This window comes from Heptranchias perlo, chromosome 5, assembly GCF_035084215.1.
Source record: "Heptranchias perlo isolate sHepPer1 chromosome 5, sHepPer1.hap1, whole genome shotgun sequence".
NCBI lineage: Eukaryota > Metazoa > Chordata > Chondrichthyes > Hexanchiformes > Hexanchidae > Heptranchias > Heptranchias perlo.
In genome coordinates, this window is record NC_090329.1 from 97,928,516 (window position 1) to 97,953,169 (window position 24,654).

Below are 24,654 nucleotides of genomic sequence, written 5' to 3' on the forward strand. Positions count from 1 at the left end.
AAGGAGCTATGAATCTGTACTCCCAGATCTCTTTGTTCTATAACTCTCCCCAACGCCCTACCATTAACGGAGTAGGTCCTGGCCCGATTCGATCTACCAAAATGCATCACCTCACATTTATCTAAATTAAACTCCATCTGCCATTCATCGGCCCACTGGCCCAATTTATCAAGATCCCGTTGCAATCCTAGATAACCTTCTTCACTGTCCACAATGCCACCAATCTTGGTGTCATCTGCAAACTTACTAACCATGCCTCCTAAATTCTCATCCAAATCATTAATATAAATAACAAATAACAGCGGACCCAGCACCGATCCCTGAGGCACACCGCTGGACACAGGCATCCAGTTTGAAAAACAACCCTCTACAACCACCCTCTGTCTTCTGTCGTCAAGCCAATTTTGTATCCAATTGGCTACCTCACCTTGGATCCCATGAGATTTAACCTTATGTAACAACCTACCATGCGGTACCTTGTCAAATGCTTTGCTGAAGTCCATGTAGACCACGTCTACTGCACAGCCCTCATCTATCTTCTTGGTTACCCCTTCAAAAAACTCAATCAAATTCGTGAGACATGATTTTCCTCTCACAAAACCATGCTGACTGTTCCTAATTAGTCCCTGCCTCTCCAAATGCCTGTAGATCCTGTCCCTCAGAATACCCTCTAACAACTTACCCACTACAGATGTCAGGCTCACTGGTCTGTAGTTCCCAGGCTTTTCCCTGCCGCCCTTCTTAAACAAAGGCACAACATTTGCTACCCTCCAATCTTCAGGCACCTCACCTGTAGCGGTGGATGATTCAAATATCTCTGCTAGGGGACCCGCAATTTCCTCCCTAACCTCCCATAACGTCCTGGGATACATTTCATCAGGTCCCGGAGATTTATCTACCTTGATGCGCGTTAAGACTTCCAGCACCTCCCTCTCTGTAATATGTACACTCCTCAAGACATCACTATTTATTTCCCCAAGTTCAGAGTCCAGCACATGAGTGCAAAAGACAAGGCTCTGAAGCGTTTGCAACCATCTTCAGCCAGAAGTGCCGAGTGGACGATCCATCTCGGCCTCCTCCCGATATCCCCACCATCACAGAAGCCAGTCTTCAGCCAATTCGATTCACTCCACGTGACATCAAGAAACGGCTGAGTGCACTGGATACAGCAAAGGCTATGGGCCCCAACAACATCACAGCTGTCCCAAGGATGGGTGAAACTAGAACTAGGGGGCATAATCTTAGAATAAGGGGCTGCTCTTTCAAAACTGAGATGAGGAGAAACTTCTTCACTCAGAGGGTAGTAGGTCTGTGGAATTTGCTGCCCCAGGAAGCTGTGGAAGCGACATCATTAAATAAATTTAAAACAGAAATAGACAGTTTCCTAGAAGTAAAGGGAATTAGGGGTTACGGGGAGCGGGCAGGAAATTGGACATGAATTTAAATTTGAGGTTAGGATCAGATCAGCCATGATCTTATTGAATGGCGGAGCAGGCTCGAGGGGCCGATTGGCCTACTCCTGCTCCTATTTCTTATGCTCTTATGTAATGCTGAAGACTTGTGCTCCTGAACTAGCCGCGCCTCTAGCCAAGCTGTTCCAGTACAGCGACAACACTGGCATCTACCCGACAATGTGGAAAATTGCCCAGGTATGTCCTGTCCACAAAAAGCAGGACAAATCCAATCCGGCCAATTACCGCCCCATCAGTCTACTCTCAATCATCAACAAAGTGATGGAAGGTGCCGTTGACAGTGCTATCAAGCGGCACTTACTCACCAATAACCTGCTCACCGATGCTCAGTTTGGGTCCCGCCAGGACCACTCGGCTCCAGACCTCATTACAGCCTTGGTCCAATCATGGACAAAAGAGCTGAATTCCAGAGGTGAGGTGAGAGTGACTGCCCTTGACATCAAGGCAGCATTTGACCGAGTGTGGCACCAAGGAGCTCTAGTAAAATTAAAGTCAATGGGAATCAGGGGGAAAACTCTCCAGTGGCTGAAGTCATATCTAGCACAAAGGAAGATGGTGGTGGTTGTTGGAGGCCAATCATCTCAGCCCCAGGACATTGCTGTAGGATTTCCTCAAGACAGTGTCCTAGGCCCAACCATCTTCAGCTGCTTTACCAATGACCTTCCCTCCATCATAAGGTCAGAAATGGGGATGTTCGCTGATGATTGCAGAGTGTTCAGTTCCATTCGCAACCCCTCAGATAATGAAGCAGTCCAAGCCCTCATGCAGCAAGACCTGGACAACATCCAGGCTTGGGCTCATAAGTGGCAAGTAACATTCACTCCAGATAAGTGCCAGGCAATGACCATCTCCAACAAGAGAGAGTCTAACCACCTCCCCTTGACATTCAACGGCATTATCATTGCCGAATCCCCCACCATTGACATCCTGGGGGTCGTCATTGACCAGAAACTTAACTGGACCAGCCACATAAATACTGTGGCTACAAGAGCAGGTCAGAGGCTGGGTATTCTGCGCCGAGTGACTCACCTCCTGACTCCCCAAAGCCTTTCCACCATCTACAAGGCACAATTCAGGAGTGTGATGGAATACTCTCCACTTGCCTGGATGAGTGCAGCTCCAACAACACTCAAGAAGCTCGATACTATCCAGGACAAAGCAGCCCGCTTGATTAGCACCCCATCCACCACCCTAAACATTCACTCCCTTCACCACCGGCGCACCGTGGCTACAGTGTGTACCATCTACAGGCTACACTTCAGCAACTCGCCAAGGCTTCTTCGACAGCACCTCCCAAACCCGTGACCTCTACCACCTAGAAGGACAAGAGCAGCAGGCACATGGGAACAACACCACCTGCACGTTCCCCTCCAAGTCACACACCATCCCGACTTGGAAATATATCACCATTCCTTCATCGTCACTGAGACAAAATCCTGGAACTCCCTACCTAGCAGCACTGTGGGAGAACCTTCACCACACAGACTGCAGCGGTTCAAGACTGCACCACCTTCTCGAGGGCAATTAGGGATGGGCAATAAATGCTGGCCTTGCCAGCGACGCTCAAACCCCATGAACGAATAATAAAAAAATGTGTAACAGCTCATTGGAGCTAATACAGTTTGCAACCATGGTGTTGGATAAAATCTGCTTTCAGTCCTGTATCTGCAGTGCACTGCAGCGATTTTGAAAGACAGCAACAGCTGGTGATACTTTGGAACAATATAAAGAAAGGAGAGGCAACATAAGAATGATGAAATAATGACCACCCTAACCACACACTGTTTAGCAGCCTTCCATTACTTCAGTCATTCTTCATATATGAGCTGAAACAGTAACTGGTGGCAGCCTTTCAACCATCACAGCTGAGCACTGCCCTGTCCTTACCTACTCCCACACAAATGCACTTCCAGTGGCAATCATTGGAGCAAGAGTCGTTTTTGTCCCTCCCTGGACTGAGGATGCTGTGGCCAGCTTCAATATCTTTGCCCACTGCTAACCCAGCTGACATTCACTCAGTACAGATGGGGAATTGAATTTGAGATCTTGCTGGTCTGTAGAGCTCACTGGTGCACCATCAATTTACCCATTTATCAATTAGAAGACCAAGCTCCTTAAAATCCAGTCTTCAGAAATCTTAAAACTATAAAGTAGAATTATTACATGTCCAAATTTTTTACATTTTGCAAGAGTAGTTTAGTTTGGAAATTAACTTGAACAGAGGCATGCAGTAAAAAAAAAAGCAAGTAAGTCATGCTAAACCTTTATAAAACATTGGTTAGGCCGCAGCTGGTGTTTTGTGTCCAATTCTGGGCACCACACTTTAGGAAGGATGTCAAGGCCTTAGAGAGGGTGCAGAGGAGATTTGCTAGAATAGTACCAGGGATAAACGACTTCAGTTACGTGGAGAAACTGGAGTTGTTTGCCTTAGAGCAGAGATGATTAAGAGGAGATATAATACAGGCGTTCAAAATCATGACAGGTTTTGATAGAGTAATTAAGGAGAAACTGTTTCCAGTGGCAGAAGGGTCGGTAACCAGAGGACACAGATTTAAGATAATTGGCAAAAGAACCAGAGGTGAAATGAGGAGAATTTTTTTTTAAGCAGCGAGTTGTAATGATCTGGAATGCACTGTCTGAAAGGGTGGTGGAAGCAGATTCAATAGTAACTTTCAAAAGGGAATTGGATGAATACTTGAAGGGAAAAAATTGCACGGCTATGGGGGAGGAGCAGGGGAGTGGAACTAATTGGATAGCTCTTTCAAAGAGCCGGCGCAGGCACGATGGGCCGAATGGCGGCCTCCATTGCTGTATCATTCTATGATTCTAAGTGCAAAGCTTATCTGACATCGGTTAAGATCTCTCTCATCAGCCCATAATCACTGTGTTAACGTGAGCAATTGTAAACAATTTTACAACACCAAGTTATAGTCCAGCAATTTTATTTTAAATTCACAAGCCTCCGAAAGCTTGTGAATTTAAAATAAAATTGCTGGACTATAACTTGGTGTTGTAAAATTGTTTACAATTGTCAACCCCAGTCCATCACCGGCATCTCCACATCATTAACGTGAGCAGGTTGACATGCAGATTTGGAAAGTCCATTCTTTGAAGGGTAAACCCACAAATTAAACGGGTTACTTTGTGCATAAAACTGGATGTAGGTACTATGAAAGATTGTAACTTTGAAATTACATTCTGAATCCAGTAGATGAATCTGTTGCTTCAAAGTAAACTGCAGTGTTTGCACTAAATTCCAATTAGGTGCCCATGCTTCAGTGTTTAATTAACAGATAATTTCACAGGTAATTAACTTGGACTCGGGTTATCAATTACCTACACAAACAACAATACACTATAAAAATGTGCTTTCTCGCCTGCCCTGCAATAAATTACCATAGCATGTGAATCAGCCAATTTTGCCACTTTGCAGGAAAGTGAAAATTTGCAGCACACGAGTGCAATGCCTATAAATTGTATCAAATTGTAAATGCTGGAAATCGGAAATAAAACCAGAAATACGAGATCGACCAGCATCTGTAAAGAGAAAAGACAGGTTAACATTTCAGGTGTAGACTCTTAATCATAACAGTGATTCTGTGACATTTCATATTCTGATGGTGGGGGATGTTGCAGAAATGACAGCAGCTCTTTTCATTTCTCTGCATTAAGAGAACAGTGCCCAAGATGAGTCGGAGAGATTATGCTTTACTCTTTAAGATCACTCAATCAACATAGGAGCATAGTTTTCCATTAGGCAGAGAAACTGAGCAAAGCTTCATAACTTTACACTGGATTCTTGAGTGAGGGAAGGAACCTGTTCTGATCCCATGGCACTATTCAAAGAAGAGCAGGGAAGTTCTCCCAGTGCCTTGGCCAACATTTATCCCTCACCCAATACCACCAATAACAGATTAACTGGTCATTCATACATTTGTTTTTTATGGGATCCTACTGTGTGCAAATTGGCTGCTATGTTTGCCTGCAAAACAACAATAATTACACAAAAGTAACTAATTGGCTCTGAAGCATCTTCAAACATCCTGCGGACACGAAAGGGCCTATGTAATTGTAAGTTGTTTTTTTTCTCTTCTCCCATCAATATGCTTCAACCCTAACCGGTAAACAGCGTCTACTACACCACACCATCTGTTCTTCTAGGTGCTCTGAGTGAGATTGCTCAAATTCATGTTAAATTAGTTGTTTTGTATTCATAGAATCATACAGCTCAGAAGGAGGCCATTCGTCCCATTGTGCCTGTGCTGGCTCTTTGAAAGAGCTAGTCAATTAGTCCCACTGCCCTGTTCTTTCCCCAATGCCCTCCACACGAGCCCTATGTGGATTTATAAACCTAGGTTCTGGCTTGAGACTAGCCATGCTCATTTTACTCCAGACTCTTAACAGAACATTTGAGAAATTAGATTTAAATTCAGTCTTTGCAAGAGAAAGAAAGGTGTTCTAGTCCATCGTGTCACCCAGTGCAAGAATTCATCAAAGACTTTGTCAATTTCTACAGAACAACTTTCCCAATTTTATTGACTGAATTTACTAAAATTCATCATCACTAGCCCTCACTAAAAATTAAAAAGTTGTTGAGAATTATGATTAAAATTCCTCTGCAAATCTGGTAAATGCTAAGAGTTTAGGATTAGCAAAAGTGATGCAGATTATGAACCTATTTAAACATGGAATTCTATTTATTTTTCAGCGAAATGCATCAGAGGAGGTTCTATGACATTTCTTAGATCTGTTTTAATTCTTTTTCCTTGTCTGTTTTTGTTGTACGTTTGAATATTTTGCTTAAACAAGTGGGTTTTCCATGGCATTGTTCATGGTGTGTCAGAGGATGGATAAATTTGTAGGTTTTAAATGCCATATTCTGGAGGTAGGGAATGGTGCAGGGATGAGTAGTGTTGCCGAAATGAAAGCAGCTCTTTTCATTTCTCTGCATCAAGATTAAAAGGTACAGATGTTTTGTGTGCCTGCCACAGGTTCCAAGAAACCTTTGAGTAGGGATCTTTCCTGGCTTGGCAGAAATTGTAGAGCAACTGCCCTGTTCTAAGTCAGTGAGTCAGACATGCTGACTTTGGCAGTGAAAAGTGTAAGTGCTTCAACAGATGGTGTTGTGCTGGTCAGTGTGCACTTGGTTCAACAAAAGAGGGGGAAGAGAGGAACTGGGTACAGTATATAATTAACACAAGTTAGTAAGAACCATAGTTTGTTGGGTAGGAGATGTATCCATCAGACAGTCAATAGTATATGTTGAATCTTGTAGAGTGTGGATAAGCATCACATTCATTGACGAATGGAAAATGGAGATGTATAAATGGGACAAAACAGGCCTGAATGGGAAGATAAGTGATAAAACCAGCTGGAAAGAATGAAGATAAAACACCTCACAACCTCAGGATGTCCCATAGCGCTTTACAGCCAATGAAGTGCTTTTGAAGTGTAGTCACTGTTGTAATGTAGGAAAGTAAATCCATAAACTAGGAGAAATTGCTGGAATTGCAATGAAGAAAGTAAAAGAGCAGATGCAGCCCCAGGTAGAAATAAATAAATATAAGTAAAGGAAAATAATATGGATGGAGTGAATAAAATAAATAGAAGTGGCCAAGAGATGGAGGGAATCAAAAGAGGCGAAAAGTACCAGTATGGATAAAGAGAGGATTTGTTTGGGGGGGGGGGGATTGTTTTTAGATATATGCTTAAAGACAATGGGGCTGAAAATCCGCAGCCCTTCTGGCATGGTCCCAACCCAAGTGCTTCAAGTTAGGCTCAGACCCAGATAATCTGAGCCCTGGCCTTCCCTGAGTATCCATACATGGGAACAGGAGTAGGCCATTCAACCCCTCGAGCCTGTTCCGCCATTCAATGAGATCATGGCTGATCTGTATCCTAACTCCATTTACCCGCCTTGGCTCCATATCCCTTGACACCTTTGGCTAGCAAAAATCTGTCAATCTCAAATTTAAAATTATTAATTGAGCTAGCATCTACTGCTTTTTGTGGGAGAAAATTCCACACTTCTACCATCTTTTGCGTGAAGAAGTGTTTCCTACCTTCTCTCTGAATGGCCCCAAACAAGGATAGTGGTGTAAGAAGGGCCATGGATAGAGAAAGGACACTTGGAGATGGAGCTGGGGGTGGGCGGGCCTCAGATGCATCAGCGTCATCTGCCCTGAAGACAAAGCTTGGAGGACTCAATCAGAAGTAAGTAAAATGAATGGGTCTGTTTAATCGTGAAGGAAAGAAAGAAGATCTTGCATTTATAAAGTGTCTTTCATGACCTCGGGATGTCCCAAAGCACTTAACAGCCAATGAAGTCCTTTTGAAGTGTAGTCACTGTTGTAATGCAGTCAATTTATGCACAGCAAGGTCTCAACAAACAGTATTGCAAGAAATGACCAGATAAATCTTTTTTAGGTGTTGTGTAATATATGTTGGAGAACTTCCCTGCTTGTCTTTGAATATTGCTAGGGGATCCTTTATGTCCACCTGAAAACAAATGGGGCCTTGGCTTAACAACTCACCTGGGAATTATGGACTAAATTGCCAGAGCTTGAGAGCTCAGGTTGTTAACAGGCCATAATTTCAACATCCATACATTTTACAGACAGATAAATAGCGATCACAGCAGTCATAATGGCTGAGAGCAGTTGGTGATCATGTAAAGGAACCAATTACATTTATAAAGTTGAAATCATAGGGTTGTAGTATCTTAGGTTAATGACTGTATATATTATTAATCAGCTCCTTTCTACTGTTAGACTCAGTCATTCCTCCCAGTCATTTTCCCCGATGAAGCCTTCGGCAATGATTGTTTAAACAAAAATATAGATTCACTTAAAAAATAGGAAATTAAAATGTCATTTCGTGGTTCATAATTTAGATTTTTAAAAGGTGTGCTGGTTAGAGTGATACAATGCATTAGTGTTTCGATGTGCTGCACTACAGCATTGATTGGATGTGAATATGTGGCATCACAGTGACTTCTCTAATTTCAGGCAGGCCATCAGAGATGTGCTGAGTAAAGATTATGTACTTCTCCAGCAAAGGGAGCAAATGGAAAAACAAGCTGCTCTGAGCCATTTTCGCACAAAGTCTAATGGCCAAGACAGCGATCTGGACATATATCCCCTACCTACCCTTTTAGTGGAAAATTGGTCCACTTAGTAACTTGGCAAATATGTGGGTGTGTGTTTTTTTTGAAGTAGAAATTCCTGTCAGGTACTTTGGTTTTAGTGATATATGGTTGTTGCAATTGCTTAAACAATTGCTTAAATTGTCAAAAAATTCTGACTTTAGTCGATATTTTTGAATCTCCTGCATTATATCACAGATCTAATTCCTTTTCGAAAGGTTCACGTTTTATTTTTTTAAATCCATTTTATATGTATGTATATATATATTGGGGGAAAAGCTATTTGCAATATCCAGTTGTTCATATTTTATATTGTGATGCCTGTAATGTTATACCTAGTTGGATATTTGCCTGAAAATTGTAATCTCTTTAGTTTAATGCGTTAAGTATCTCATGCGTACCTAGGAAAGGGAAAAACAACAACAACAACAACAACAACAATTATTGGAATGGAAATAATACTTGTCTTCACTGGTTATGTGAGAACTTTATTCTTAATGGCCTATTCCTAGTAATAGACAGTTTTCTCTTCCCCATCTGTGTTTGTATTTTAGGTGAACAAAGAACTGAGAATGTATGACAACAAGATCATTGAATGCAAGTTTGAGAACAACAGCTGGGTTATTATGCGAGAAAGAGTAGACAAGAGCTTCCCAAATTCCTACGACACAGCTATGGGTAAGTAGTTTTGAAAAATTTCAAGTGGGCTAATTATCTAAGGAATATGGTGAAAAAACTATACCACATGTAAAGTAATTACCATTAAATTGTTCCTATGTATCACGTTGCATGCTAATTAATGAGGCTATTTATCTTATAAAAATTCATGAACCTTTTAAGCCCAAGGGTGTCATGGGCGAGACCTGGAATGTGCTCCTACAGCAGAATTGGGGTAAAGCCATGGAAACAAACTCTTGGCCACAATGGACAAATCAATTTTAGATGACTGGCTTAAAATTGTATGCCAAACATACTATGCCTTGTATAGCATACATAGATTCCATCACCTTGCTTTCAAATAATTGCTAAATGGGTTCTGGCTACTAAGGCACACTATTACATAATTTGGTCCTGTACAGGCAATCAACCTAGCTGGCCAACAGTCCTAAGCCATACCTCTCAATCAGTCAAGGCCAACTTGCTTGTCTGCTTAGCTTCCTCCCTAGATGCAGAGATGCCAGTGACACAGAAACTAGCATAATTTACAATGGTAAACCCTTAAATAGTACAAATTTGCCCCTCTCACCACAAATATGGATAAAATAGCTATTGAAAATATATACATACACTAGTTTGAATAAATAATGCATTGACTGTGCCTGGAGCTGGAAAGTACCTGACTATCTGTGCCCTTTCCTGTTTATTTAACATCCAGTCCAATCGTGGATGAGATTGGTCAAATCTAACACCCCACTGCACTATATAAACATTCCGTAACCCCTCCCATACGAAGTCCTGCTCCCTATTTCCCCTGTCATTGATAAGCTTCATTGGTTTCCTATTCCTAATGCATCAGTTTCCAAACCCTTGTCCTTATCTACTAGTCTCTCCATGGCCATGCCTCTCCCTACCTTTGCAACTTCCAACAACTTTGTGTTCCTTCCTCTACTCTTCTGATTTTTGCCTTCTCCCCACTTCCACCTTTGGCGGCAGAGCCTTCAACTACCTTAGCCTCATGCTCTGAAAAGCTCATTTGCGTTGCTACCTCTCTCTGCTTCACTTCAAAAGCCTCCTCAAAACCATTCTCTTTGATCATGCCTTCAGTCATACCCTAACCTTTCTCCCTCCATGCTTAGTGTCTTGTTATTTGTGCCTCTCTGAAGCACTTTGGGTCATTTTATAAGTGTGAGTTGTAGTTACCTAAGGGTTTCCCCTGTACAACTATCACCCATAATCACTGCCTCCTGCCAGCTGTCTCAATGATTTCACTTCGAGTTGAATTGTACAATCTTGCAATGTGTTGTATGAACAAAATTCACACAGTTGTCACTCATTAGCATCTTAGAAACATTAATAAAGGACTTTTTAAAAAAAAAACAAAGAAAATGTTCAAAGTATAAATATTCTAAACCCACACAAAAAACTAATAAGCATTCACACTGCTTCCAGTTTCATGGGAACCAAACTTCTAAAGAATATCGTGCATCATTAAATTCATCCTGTTAACCACTTAACCCTATTATTTTATAGCGTATAAACAGAACAAATGCATCCTATTGAGTCCCCTAACTTTATTGTTTTGGGTATTGTATTGTATTGGGTCATGCATGGGATACAAATTACATCTCGTAGGTATACTTTATGGTAAATGATTTGGTGCAGCTTGACATCCTGTGGCAAATCACTTGCTCCATGTGGCATGATTTGTTGCCTGAATATCTTAGCTTTACATCAAAAAATCCTAATGGAAGTGAAATCGCATTTTCTGAGCCGATCCAAGTGATAAGCAATCGCTTGCTGCAACACATCTCTTGTTCTGTCCATAATGCTTCCTTCACCACATAGTCGGGTATTAAACCAAACAGAGCAGGAAGTCCCAAGTTTTATCCTTGAACTGCATCAAGTTAGCTGACCTCAGACAGGGCAGCAGTAAAGGTTATACATTTTTCCTCACCTCCCCTGGACTAGGGACAGGAAAAATCAGCCTGTTATCTTGTGAATCCTAATGGAGGCTGCACTTGTTTGAAGGACAGTGAAGATAGTATTGAGCTTGGCTCTGATGCCATCCACAGTCAAATAGCCTGCTAGCACTTGTGGCTCATGGCTCGTGGAAAATGGCTAATTGATTGAGGTTCTAGAGGGCTGGCAATGCCCATAGAGCTTTACTCCAGCAAGGGTCAGTACCTTAATAAGAGGGAAGAAAAATAATGCATTGTTAATATGAACCACTCAAATCAAGGAAGCAGAAAGAACTGTATAGATATATAGGGGGTAAAATTGGACTTGTGCAGTAGCGCAAAAGAGGCGATACTGAATCAGCAACCCTTTTTATCATGTGTTTTGAAATCAGAAATAACAAATGGTTTTAAAATCAAATGGATAACCAATTATTATCATTTTAAAATTTCTGGGTTTTTTTGGTTCTGTGAACAATGAGTGCTGATAATATTGTAGGTGTTGCCAAACTTAACAATACGAGAGAGCTACAGCTCAGATAATCACTGGGTTACTGCCTTTTAACAGCGTTCACTATTCAAAGAAAAATATTCAAAAAAAGACAAAAATAGAGTAAAGAAGAACAAAAGGATGTTAATGATAATTCTTTGTTACTGCTTGATTTGCAAAAGGATGGTGACATTTGCTCTCCTGCTTTCCTGTTTTAACTATTTCTAAGAGCCCTTTCATCACTGAGGTTCCTCCAGATCCTGCTTAAATTAAATATTTTGTTGCTGTTCAAGGAAAGGAAGATGCAATCCTATTACGCAGTTCACTGCGCACTGATACCATGTGTCCAGAAAAGATTACTTGTTTTACTGAGTTATAATTTGTCACTGTCATTTTAGTTGTCACTGTACTTCTGAATCAGGTAATGTATTTGCTTTCACTGAACAGACTGTCAACCTGCTTTCCAAAAAAATGAAGTTTCCAGTTACAAGCATTCATTTGTTACCAATGATAAACTATATTAACCCAGTCAGTAGACAAATCACAGAAACTCGGCCTCTTTTAAAAACCCTGGGGCCAGAAATCCTGGGCCTTGCTGCAGTGTCACGATGGATGCGTCTGCCGGAGGGGGAGGGGGAGGGGTTGGAGGGGGGGCCGAGAGAAAAGTGATGCTAGTCACCTGCTAGTACAGCAGTCAGCAACATGGCCGTGAAAATATTTTAGGACTGCCCTGATCGGCCCACTTTATGAAGGGGTCAAAATGAATCATGCTGCAGGGATTGTTAGTAGAGGTCTAGGACTGAAACCAGGCCCCAGTGCTCCAATGTCATGGGCCACATTTAGGGTGGGTGAGGGTTCCACCCCCATTGAGGTTGCCAACTATGATTGGAGGCATTCGTGGAGGTTTGACCATGTGATGCCCTGAACACATGATATCTGCAAATGTTACTGCATTTACCATGTAAAGTTTGGGTTGCTTGTAGTTGAGTATCTTTGCTCATGGCATCACCGCAGCGACTGTAGTGAGAAGTTCCGAGAACCAGGAGGTCACCTCATGAGCAGGTAAAGAAGGGAAACTGAGGACGGGGGAACCAAAGGTGGGAGAAACTTTGATTCCACCAGTAACTAATAGTAACTCACTGAAATTGTACTGATAACTAATAGCAAGACTGGTAACATTCAGATTACCCTCAAAACCAAAAGTAATACAATGAGCTCGATTTTCAGACCTCCGAGCCAGCGGGTTCGTGGCGGGGGGGGGGCTCCGAAAATTGGGGATTCCCGGGGCGGGTCCGGAGCCCGGCTCTAACCCGCCCACTTCCAGGTTCCCCAGTGACGCGCTTACAGCGCGCAGCCCCCGCATGTGGGACTCCCACCGGCAATTAAAGCCAGCGGGATGCCACTTGAACGAATTAAGTAGGTACTTCAGGTCGTTTGCAGACCTGATTGACCTGATATTTTAGGAGGGGTGGGATTTTCCAATCAACTGAGACTGTTTCCCGTACTGGGGGAAACACTCCCAGTTGAAATGGACGTGTTGCAGCCACCAGCCTGTGGGAGCTGCAAAGGTCCATTGGACAGGTGGGGGGAGGGGGGGGGGGGGGAGAGACCCTCATTGCAGGAGGCCACTCTGTCACTTTGGACAAAGTTTGGCCTGCACCACCCTCCTCCTAACACTAAAATTCATCAACTTGGAACCTCAACCCCAGTGTGCAGACACATTTACCTACCTTGCGGACCCCCTCAAACATACATCTTTCGGATGGGGGCCGCCGTAGCTGCAGTCATGACCTCCTCGGAGGACGAACAGCATCACCTGCCTCGCCGACCACGTCGTGGAGCTCCACAACACAGTGCTGTGACACATTCACCTGCACAGCAGGAGGGAGGGCAACCGCAGAGAGAGATGCGTCGCGGAAGGTCTACAGACCGAGGCTCAGCTTCCTGGACCTCTCTGAGCAGCAGTGCACACGGCGGCTCAGACTCAGTCGCCAGGTAGTCGCGGACATCTGCAGCCTCCTTAATAATGAGCTGCTCCCGGATGGACCGAGCACCATCTTCTTACCTGTCACTGTCAAAGTCACCACTGCCCTCAACTTCTTCGCCTCCGGATCCTTTCAGGGTGCCACCGGGGACATCACCGGGGTCTCTCAGTTGTCTCCACACAAATGGATAAGGCAGGTCACCGACGGCTTGTTTCACAAGGCCTCGCGCTATATCAACTTCCCAATGGATGACCTCAGCCACATGGAGAGGGCTGTGGGATTCCACGCTGTGGCTGGCTTCCCACGGGTGCAGGGTGTAATCGATTGCACCCATATAGCCATACGAGCACCTCCACACGAGCCAGGACTGTTCATCAACAGGAAGGGCTATCACTCCATCAACACTCAGCTCATCTGTGACCACTGCAAGAGATTCCTTCACGTGTGCGCCAGATACCCTGGCAGCTGCCACAATTCCTTCATCCTCAGGGAGTCCAATGTCCCGCCCCTCTTCCACTCACCCAACATCAGCAAGGGCTGGCTCCTCGAGGACAAGGGATATCCCCTGCACACGTGGCTTATGACACCTCTGAGGAACCCCACCACCGAGCCACAGCGTCGATATAATGACAGCCACATCGTTACCAGGTCTACAATTGAGCAGGTTATAGGGCTGCTCAAAATGTGCTTCAGGTGCCTTGATCGTTCTGGGTGAGCGCTTCAATATGTGCCACACAGAGTGGGGTGCATTATAGTCGTCTGTCGCCCTGCACAACATGGCACAACAGAGAGGGGTGCCGCTGGAGGAGGTCCCATCCACATCTGCCACCCATATTGAGGAGGAGGAGACTGAGGAGGAGGAAAAACCCATGGGCAGGACAGCGGCTCACCTGGCTGCTTGTGAGGCCAGGGAGTCACTGGTGTGTGAACGGTTCTCCTGACATCAGACTGTGTGAAGAGTCCAGTCCTCATCACCTGGACAGAGGATCGGCCACACCAGCCCCTCCCCTGCCCCCTGCACAAAACAGCAACTACACCAACACCCACTGTAGAATGACCCAATGGGTCGGACCAAGTGTGCGTGTTCATGGTGAACCTCATGAAAGGGACCTATTCCACAAGCCAGTTAAGAATGGGCAAGACGTGGCAGTACTGGTGATGATAATAGGATTTATTGTGAATGTGGAAGAAAACAAATATAAATAAAAAACATGACAAATCGTCAAACACCCTTGTGCATTCCCTTTGTGCTCACAAAACCTTCACCTTGCGTTTACGGGAACCCCTACGTGGTGCTACCCCTGTGGCTTCAGTAGAGTTAGTGGCAGGTTGCTCTTGTCCATGCCCTGACCGATGAGATGCTTTGCGCGGACGCCCTCTGGGTTTCGGTGCCCATGAGGGCCCCTCCAAAGATTGCTTCACCTGCACCTGTGCAGGGGCAGGCTCGGCCACCTGGCGAGGGGGCAGCATTGCGGGTACTGGTTGAGAGGGGGGCAACGGGTGAGACGTGGGAGCGCTTTGAGTGGCGTCCCCACTTCCATGTCCCCTTTCACCATCATCCCTCTCCTGGCTCAGGCCCACATCACTCCTTCCACCCTGCTGGACGACAGTTTGGAGGACTTGTGTAAAGCCATGGCAGGCCAGTTGTAAGGTATCTGTCAGCCTGTTTAAGGCGGCAGAATGTTGCTCACCCTGAGTCCGAAGGGTCATTGTCAGGGCTTGAATGGACTCATTGTTGAACCGTGCTTGACGCTCGATGGAGGCTAGCCTTTCCTCATCGCAGACATTCCCGCACTTACCTGCGACACTATCTCAGAGATGCCTTCATGTCCCTGTGACAGTATTCCACTCGTGCAGGAGTTGGACTCCTCCATCCTCTGCGCGATTTTGGAGAGTGCGTGTGGCAACTGTTCCAGTACCTCGGCAATGTGCTGCTGCCCCTCAATGACTCTGCTTTTCACAGCTGGCTCCCAGGGTTCAGCATCTGGGTCCAGCTGAGCAGAGCCTGGAGAAGAGTGCTCCCACGGACGCGGACTCTCCACGGCTGCCCCTGCCACCAGGGTCTGCTTGTGCTCACATGTGCGTGGTGACTCACCATGTGCAAGCCCAACTAAGTGAGGACGGGGACCCACCGAGGTGTGTGTATCTGCACTGGTGGATGGCTGGCTCAGATGTGATGATGGACCCTCAGAGGCTGGCAGGTCCTCTGAGGAATCGCCCTCCACAGTCATGGTGGTCGCAGATGGCCCTGCAAGAGAACAGAAAGCAATATTAAGCATGTAGACAGATGTTGAGGTGCTGCAGATGCCAAGTGATGTTAAGATCATTCGCTATCATGAGTGCTGAGTGTTAGATTTCTGTCACCAGCCACTTGTGCAATCCCAGTCTCAGCATTCGCCACGGACAGGCACTCCAGCGTGCGGCTTATCTCGAGTGCCTGCTGCTCCGCATCTGTTAATGCCACCTGGTGTGGAGGGCCCCCTCCGGTCCTTGCCCTCTCCCGGGCATTCTGGCATCTCTTCTCCTATCAAGGCAAAACACAGACGTGATTGAGTGATGGTTGCATAGTGACCCGCTGTCGTGTGGGTGGGGTTGAGCGTGAGGGAGATGCATGGGAGGGTGCGTGTGAGACATAGCCATGAGATTGTATGAGGATTGGGTTGCATGGTAGTGTTCGAATGGGAACTGGGGCGGTGAGTACGTGCAGGCAAGGTGAGGATGATAGTTGAGTGGATGCGAGAGCATTGTGGTGGCAGTGCAGAAGGAGTTGTGTGGTGGTGGAGGTGATGTGGAAGACGGAGTGTGGGAGAATGCGTAAGTACACTCACTTTGGCTGACCTGGTTAGGTCATTAAATCTCTTCCTGCACTGCACCTAGGTTCTGGACACATTGCCACTGCTGGTGACCACCTTGGCCACCTTTAGCCAGGCCTTCTTGGTGGTGGAGGGAGGGCACTTCCTCCCATCCGATGGGAAAAAGATTTCCCTCCTACTCCTCACCCCATTGAGCAGCACCTGGAGTGAGGAGTCAGAGAACCTTGGAGCAGCCTTGCCTCTGGCCTGCTCCATGCTCCTAAATTGGTTGTTTGCTGCAGGAGGAGCATTGGAGGACTGCCCCTTTAAATAGGACTCTTCCTGCTGAAGGCCAGTGATGCGGGTGTGCAGTGCCCCCGCTGCGCAGGTCTAGGACGGGAAACCTGGAAGCCAAGGTAAGTGCCTTCAATTAGGCTGCGATTGCGTGTGGAGCACCCCGAATTCACTGGGCGCGTTACCCAGTCGACCCCCCCGCTACCAACCCGCCTCCCTCCTAATATCAGGCCCAATAACTCACTGATAGTCTTTATGTAACTGGTGTAATGGTCCAATATCCTACTTGTAACTCGTAGTAATCCTATAACCCACTGATATTCACCCCGAAACTACATCCAGAATCCCCCTCCCCTGCACAAGGTACAGTCTGCCTCCCCAGTCATTGTCACTTTTAATAGGCATGATCTCTCGCCCTATCTCCCTGGAGGCTTCCGGGAGATCCATTACCCATTCCAGTTATATTATAGCACTTGAGGACATCGATGTTAGGTACCCTGTCTTGCCACTTGATGCCAGCGATACATCGTAAACAATGGAAATAGTCTAGCCGTTTGTGATGGCAGTAACAGACCCACAACTCTGATCCATATAGTAAGGTGGTGAGGACAACAGCTTGGTATTTGGCAACTTTTGTTGGCAGGCTAACACCTCGATCCTGCCAGATTCTCCGCTCAAGTTTGCCAAAGTAGAGCTCGTCCTGCCAATTCGGTGAATGACATCGTCATCAATTGTGGGGTTCTGCTACTGAGGTACCAGAATTTGCCTGTGACCTTAAGTGGTACGTTATTGATCGTAATCACAGTGGGTGTAACTGAATGACCAGGTATGGGCTGTCGGATAGCGACTGGGTACCCTCGAGAGCGTGGGCAAGTAACGATAGCGTCATGTCTGACAGGTCGATTTGACGAATTTGAGGTTGTGAAATCCGTCTGCCAACACCTGGCATGCCATCTACCTGCCTCCATTGACTTTCATTGCGATACACGTGGCCGTATATGTGCTGCCAGAATTGGGCTCTTCTCCCATCAGCGCACCCACCATAACTAAGAGTGATCCATCAATTCGACGGGAGAATATGTCCATCACTGGTTAACAACAAAACGTGACTGTCAGAACAATCAACTTTGGAGGAGCCATCTTGGGTTTGATTGCAACCACAGCTATAAATCTGACTGTAAGCAGCAGGACTTGAATCAAACATTAATTTGAGGGCTAATTGCTTGCTCTCAGCTATGTTGAATTATCACCGGTAATAGCTCTCCTGGGGACCTAAATTAAACTCCATCTTAAATCTGGCTACCTGCCAGCTCCACCTTGTCTCAGTTCCTTGGTAATACAGCAGCTAACAAAATGTAATTTGTAAGAGCCGGAAAGCAAAGTCAAGTTGATGGGTACGGGAGCCAATGAGAGACCCCCAAAACAAAGCAGATTCACTGGGGATTTTTGAAAATGGCCAGTAAACCAGCCGGAAATGAGATCATGGAACGTACTGTGTCGAAGGAGGCCATCCGGTCTATTACAGCTGTGTTGGTGCAAGCTCTTCAGCTGGAACTCTCTAATTTAATTGCCCTTTCACCGTATCTTTTTATATTATTCCTTTTCAAATACTCCACTCAATTCCCTTTCTGCTTCAAAAAACCACTTGTGGTAAAGCATTTTGTATTCTAATAACCCCCTGTATGGAAAAAAAATTCGAACTTTCCCCCTTTAATCTTCTAGTAATAATTCTGAGTTCCATCACTACCAATTTGCCAGCCAGTGGAAATAATCTTTTGCTATTTATCCTCTCAAAAAGTTTCATAATTTTGAACTTATATTAGATCCCTCTTCAAACTTCTCTGTTGCAGTGGGGAAAAAACATTTTTTTTTATAACTTTCTTCATTTATTCCTGGTAGTATTCTAGTGAATCTTTGTTGCACTTTTCCCATGGCTCTAATATCCTTCCTATAATGGGTTGCCCAGAACTGCAGGCAGTACTCTAACTGCAGTCTAATCAGTATCATTACAAATTCAACATCACTTCCTTGTATTTATATTTATTATACCCCTATATATATATAAAACCCAGAATTCCACTTGCCTTTTTATGGCCTTTTCTACTTGCACTCCCACCTTTAAAGATCTCTGGGGTAGAGTTTCCGCTAGTTTTGCGCCCAGATTCCAAAGCAATCAGCCGAACAAGTGCAGAAGATCGAGGAATTTAAAACGTAAATGAGTTACGCCAAAAACATTTAAACTAGTTCAAGATTCAGTTCACCCGAATCAGGCCCCGCGCACGATACAGGCCACGCTCCCAGCTCAAAATTGAGAGATTCCGCCAATCGCGCTGGTTTGGGAAGGCTTTTCAAATTGTGTTCGTTTTCTTAGGCGCACAGATACTCGTAGGCCTGGTTTTAAAGGTTTTTCATATCAAAAAATATTAAATTTATTAAGTAACTGACTAGTGTACACCAACAAAACTTAAATAGTTCAGTTTAGTTCTTTTAAGTCATTTTCAGGATTTTAAGTCCGATAACTCACAGGTGAAGGACTGAACACTTATTAAAATGTTTGTTTTTTGTGATAAACTAATTTTCAGCTGTATTAATAAAACTGCACCCGGTTACCACTCTTAAATACATCAAGCAATACTTTTTACTGTAAAGAAGAAAAAAAAGAAAAAATTACTTTCTAATATGCTCCCCGATTGCGCAGGTTCATGGAAGATTTTACGTTTGTGATTATACAAATGATTTTTTAGTGGAAACTTGAACTGTAACCCAACCAGCATTATGTATGAGTACATGGAATACACGGTGGACGTTTCTGTGACAAAATGTATGTTATAAGACGGTACATAATCAATCTCTTTTTCTGTATTGTAATGTTAGCCTGAAGTCCAGAAAAGACACGGTCTGTTTGGCTAAGTACACCCAATTGGAATCTTAACTGTGAGCAAAAAGGTTAATGAGTAACATTTTCTCTGGCTTTTATTACTTCTATCTTGTCCTTTATTTGATTTAATCACTTATTGCCATCTCCTTAGTCCAGTGTTTTAAAAAAAATCGGTCCTGTTTGATGAATATTTCTGCTGGTAAAATTATAGTTCTAAGACCACTCCATACATGTATTTTTTAAGAGATTTCAAAAATATATATATGTTAGGTGGAGGGGGAGGCATTTAATATAATGAATACAGCACCCAGCATGGCCTGAAAGTCTTTATTATTATTTCACTGTTCTGTGGGTATGAGTCATGGATACAGGCAAAGTGTGTTATAGAGAATGGATGAGCTGTTCAAAGTAAATAAATCTATAAGTAACTATTGCTGCTGTTCCTTATGTGGAGCACAGTTTCTCTTGTAAAGATGAAGTTCCTTGAATTCCAAATGGTGACTCATGTCTGCTCAGTTGTTGAATGTAGTTTGTTTAAAATCCAGATGCAGTCAGTGGATAAGATGGTGTGTTTTATTTGTGTGTGTGTGTGAAGGATGATTTTTGGGTAGGCATTTAATGTTACCTCCTGCTTCCTACCAAATGGAACATGGTAATTTGAACAGTAATTGCACTTTTGATGGTGTTACTGTTAAACCACATTTTCCAACAAGGATATGATTACCACTGCTTAAATAAAAACACCAATTAAGCCAATTATTAATGGTGGATCTCATTTGAATTTAGTTGTCTTCCACTTTCTGCCTTTTCAAAACCTGGATGAACTTAGTTCATTGTAGCCATGGGCCTATAGCACAAAACTGCCATTAATTCAGTACAAATTGGCATTAAGTTGACGATTGATCTCAGCGACCATTGGTTAGTTGGTATGGAAAATATTACAATGGTGCAGTAGGTGTTTCTTCTGAGGGAGGCAGAGGCACATTGTTTCAACAGAGTAGAGGGAGCTTATCTCTATATCTAACTGTACCACACAGAGGTATGAAGACCCACCACCACCTTCTCAAGGGCAACTAGTGATGGGCAATAAATGCTGGCCTCAGCAGCAATGCCCACATCCCGAAAAATGATTTTAAAAAAATCTTACCTGAGATTGCTTGAAGCTGACACTGGAGGCATGATCTTGACCCCGAGCCAGGAAGGAGGCGGGGGTCAAATTGCAGACGGGAAACCTAGAAGTACGGGTTTCCCGGACTTCCTTACGATTTTGACGTAAGGACGTCTTTTTTGTCGGTTTGCCAACCGACTGACCGGCTCGATTGACCGTTTGGTCTCAGTCGAACGGGAGACCAGCCAGGGAGAGGACGTGTTCAGATAAGTCTTTGTTTGTATGGTTGGGGGGGAGGCACAGGGGGCATAGGTTGGGACAGGGGTGTCAGTCAGTCATGGGGGGAGGGATCGGTGGTCCGCAATCGTTGGGGGGTCGGGGGTCTGCGATCGTTGTGGGGGAGGATCCGGGTCTGGGATCGGGAGTAGGGGTGATCCGGAATCAGGGTTGGGAGTCTGCGATCGGTGGGGGGGTCCGCAATCGTTGGGGGTTGGTGCAGGTAGGCTTCTTGGGCTGGGGGTAGCACTCCTGCTCCTCAAGGCCCTCAAGCTGTGCCAGAAAGGCACCTGTCTGTTAGCCTCAGGCCTTCTCGCCTCCTTTCACGAGGCGTAAAAGAGAAGGCCCAGGATCCCGGCCCCTCGGGGTTGAAATCGGAAACTGTGGGAAAATGGAGGCCCGAAGCCTCCTTGAAGGGTTTTAAGGCCCGACCCGCCTCCTGAGAGCGGAGTGGTCTCCCACCCTGGTGAAAACTGGAAATAGGTGGGTTGGGGGCAATTTTGAATGCCCCCTCCAAGCCACCAACCCACCCATTTTTCACAGTTAAAGTCGTGCCCTGAGTGCCTAAAGTGGGAAGGTGGTTGGGCCTTTTCTTGTTGGAGATGGTCATTGCCTGGCACTTATTTGGGGCAAGTGGCACATGCCACTTGTCAGCCAAAGCAGACATGGTCCTATTATAGGCTGGCATGGACTGCTTCGTTATCAAAGGAATTGTGGATGGAACTGGACACTGGAGAATCCCTTCACTCATGGCCTTATGATGGAGAGAAGATTATTGGTGAAGCAGATGAAGGAGGTCGGGCCATAGACTCTACCCTTAAGAATTCCTGCAGCAATGTCCTGGGGCTGTGATGATTGGCCTCTCAACAACCGCAACCATCACCACCTTCCTTTGTCTCAAATATGATCCGAGCCTGTGGAGGGTTTTCCTCTTAAACCTAACCCCCTACTGCCAACTCCTGCATTGACCTCAGTTTTACTACAATTCCTTGCTGCCTTGACCTCAGTTTTACTACAATTCCTTGCTGCCTTGACCTCAGTTTTACTACAATTCCTTGCTGCCTTGATGTTGAAGGCAGTTACTGTTGTCTCTCCTCAGACATTCAGCATGTGCCCATGCCTGGATCAAGACTGTGAAAAGGTCCGGAGCCAAGTATTTCTGGCAGAACCCAAACTGAGTGTCAGTGAGCTGGTTATTGATGTTGTAGAGCTTGCTTGATGACATTAGTGAAGACTCCTTCCATCACTTTACTGATAATTGGGAGGAGACAGGGGAATAGGACTAAGTAGATAACCTTCAGAGAGCCAGCCCAGGCACAATGGGCTGAATTGTTTTCTCCTGTTCTGTAAAATTCCATTATTTCAATCCCTTAGCTGAGTGAAAGATAAAAATGGAAATCCACAAACACCAAAATGAGTGTAATTTTTTTTACTTTTTATGATGTGATCATTGTATAGTAACTGTGATGCTTTTTTTTGCTTAATGCTGTAGGACTTTGTACTTGTGTACATAAGGTGTTAACTCCAATCTTAGTGTGATCCCAGTGTTGACACAACCACTGGAGCAGTTATACTGCAGAAGGTGTAAAGCTGAAGTGATGTGAGTTAAAATCTGGTGGTGGTCTCACATGACTTGCCTAAATATGCTTCATGTGACTTTACATCCAAAATTAAAGTACACAGTTTGTATTGATGTGAAGCCAAACGCACTTTGAAAACTGCAGTATAAATTGCATAAAATCTCTGAATGTTTTTTTAAAAACCTATAAATTGAGGTTCAAGTGTAAAGAGGAAAAAGAAATACATACTTAAGGGACAACTGACATTCTGGCGTCTAGAGTCAAGCTTTCCTTTTATTATCATGTAGATAAAGCCTGCATACGGGCAGAAAGAAGCCAGTGAGGATTTATTTTGCTGGAAGTGAATCGGGCCTGAGTCTGTGTGAAATGCTATTTGATCCTCAGATAGAGAATTTTTGCTTGCGTATTTTGTAAAAAGGCAGTTCATAAACAACATGAGCCTGTCAGCAATAGGATTATATAAACATCACAGAAATATCACAAATTAACCGTGTAGGGAGAAGCCTAAAGATACATTTGGAAAAAAAATGATTTTGCCTTGTGTTTTGCATGATTTTTATACGGAATTTTATTTTGTAAGTACATGATCTTAGAAAGTACAGTGGCAAAAAAAAAAGGCTTGTTAACATAGGAGTTTTTAATTGAACTACTCTTTTCCATTGCAAAGAGAAAATATTTTACGATAGTGATAAACTGGTCAGTTTTCCCAGATTCCAACCTCTCTGCAACTATAAATTGATCAGGTCCTGTGCATGCACCTCACCGTATCTTCTGCTGCAAGGATACTTAATAAAAAAAATTAGTATTCATATGCACATAAAGATAAAATATCCTTCACCTCTGTAGCTGCAGCTGGAGCACAGTTCCATTCCATCCAGCTATATAAGTTTGAATGTTGAACATAAATTTATGGAACTGGGTATCGGCAAAGTGAAAGACTAATGTTTATTTTAGAAATATAGCTTGCCCAGGTTAAGATCACTGACAATTCAGGGTATATTTTACTTAACCAAGTTTTTATGAAGGAAAACATTTTCATTCAGTTTACCTTTCTGTCGACCAGCACATTGTTTTTTTGGGTTAACAAGGAAAGTGAAATAGGTAGAACTTTTTTAAGTATTTACCATAAATCTTTAAAGCATGAGCAAAACATAATCTTAAGTCCTCAGCATAACTTGGAATAAAATAGATGTAGATATTCCATCTCATTCAGGTATATGAATGTACGGCAGTAGTGTCACTTTAGAGAATTAAACCATTTCCCATCTCACTGTCTGATTCCCATCTTCTTTTCCCAGCTGTCTGCAGCAGTATCTCTAATCCAGTTACAAAGGAATTCCTGTTTGAATTCATTGAAAGGAATCAAATGCAATCCCAAAGAGAACCAAGGAAAAAGTCCCTGGATATGGACTCTGAGCTAATGCCACCGCCACCTCCGAAGCGACCAAACCATGCTTTGTAAGCGTCAGATTTGTAAACATTACATCTCTGTAAAAAGTTTCAAATACAGTGTCATTAGTTTTGCAGGTCTGCAGAGGCTGATATCAAAACTATCCTCTCTGGGGGTGAGGGGTGCAGTTGTGGGGGGTGGGTGGGGGATAGATTTAGGTTGTCTTTAACATAATTAGATTTTTCTATTTTATTTCAATAAACTGTAAAACATAAAAATCATTCGTTATTAGGAGCGGTTATTTTTATTCATTTACGTATACGCAGTTCTCTTTGGTTAGTTCAGAAGTTGTTTGTGGGCTTTTCTTTAATTATTGCACTGCAACTTTTAGTCCCCATTTTATATTTGCAAGAGACTACAAATATATAAATATTTCTTCTATGGAGAAAATCATGCTTTTTCTTTGTTTTTTCAGTCTAGACCAGTTGATTCAAAGTACTCAGAATGCAGCGGAGCTATTTTGCTTTCTATCATTTTTGCAGTCTGTTGTGGATGTAATGTGGAGACTAAATTATCATACAGTTTTCTACAGCTTTTATTTTTAAATTTAATTCACTTGATAGTTTTCAT

General features: G+C 43.9%; 1 protein-coding gene across 3 annotated transcripts in view; it reads left to right on the plus strand.

The window, feature by feature from the left end:
* The window catches only part of rngtt (RNA guanylyltransferase and 5'-phosphatase), a 326,235-nt gene extending 302,018 nt beyond the window's left edge, over nt 1-24,217 (plus strand). For all 3 annotated transcript variants that reach the window (XM_067984898.1, XM_067984896.1, XM_067984897.1), the window contains exons 15-16: nt 9,171-9,294; nt 23,933-24,217. In XM_067984898.1, the coding sequence (XP_067840999.1) occupies nt 9,171-9,294; nt 23,933-24,096 (288 nt within the window). In that variant the 3' untranslated portion in view covers nt 24,097-24,217. The remainder of the gene's footprint in view (nt 1-9,170; nt 9,295-23,932) is intronic.
* The last annotated feature ends 437 nt before the right edge of the window (nt 24,218-24,654 follow it).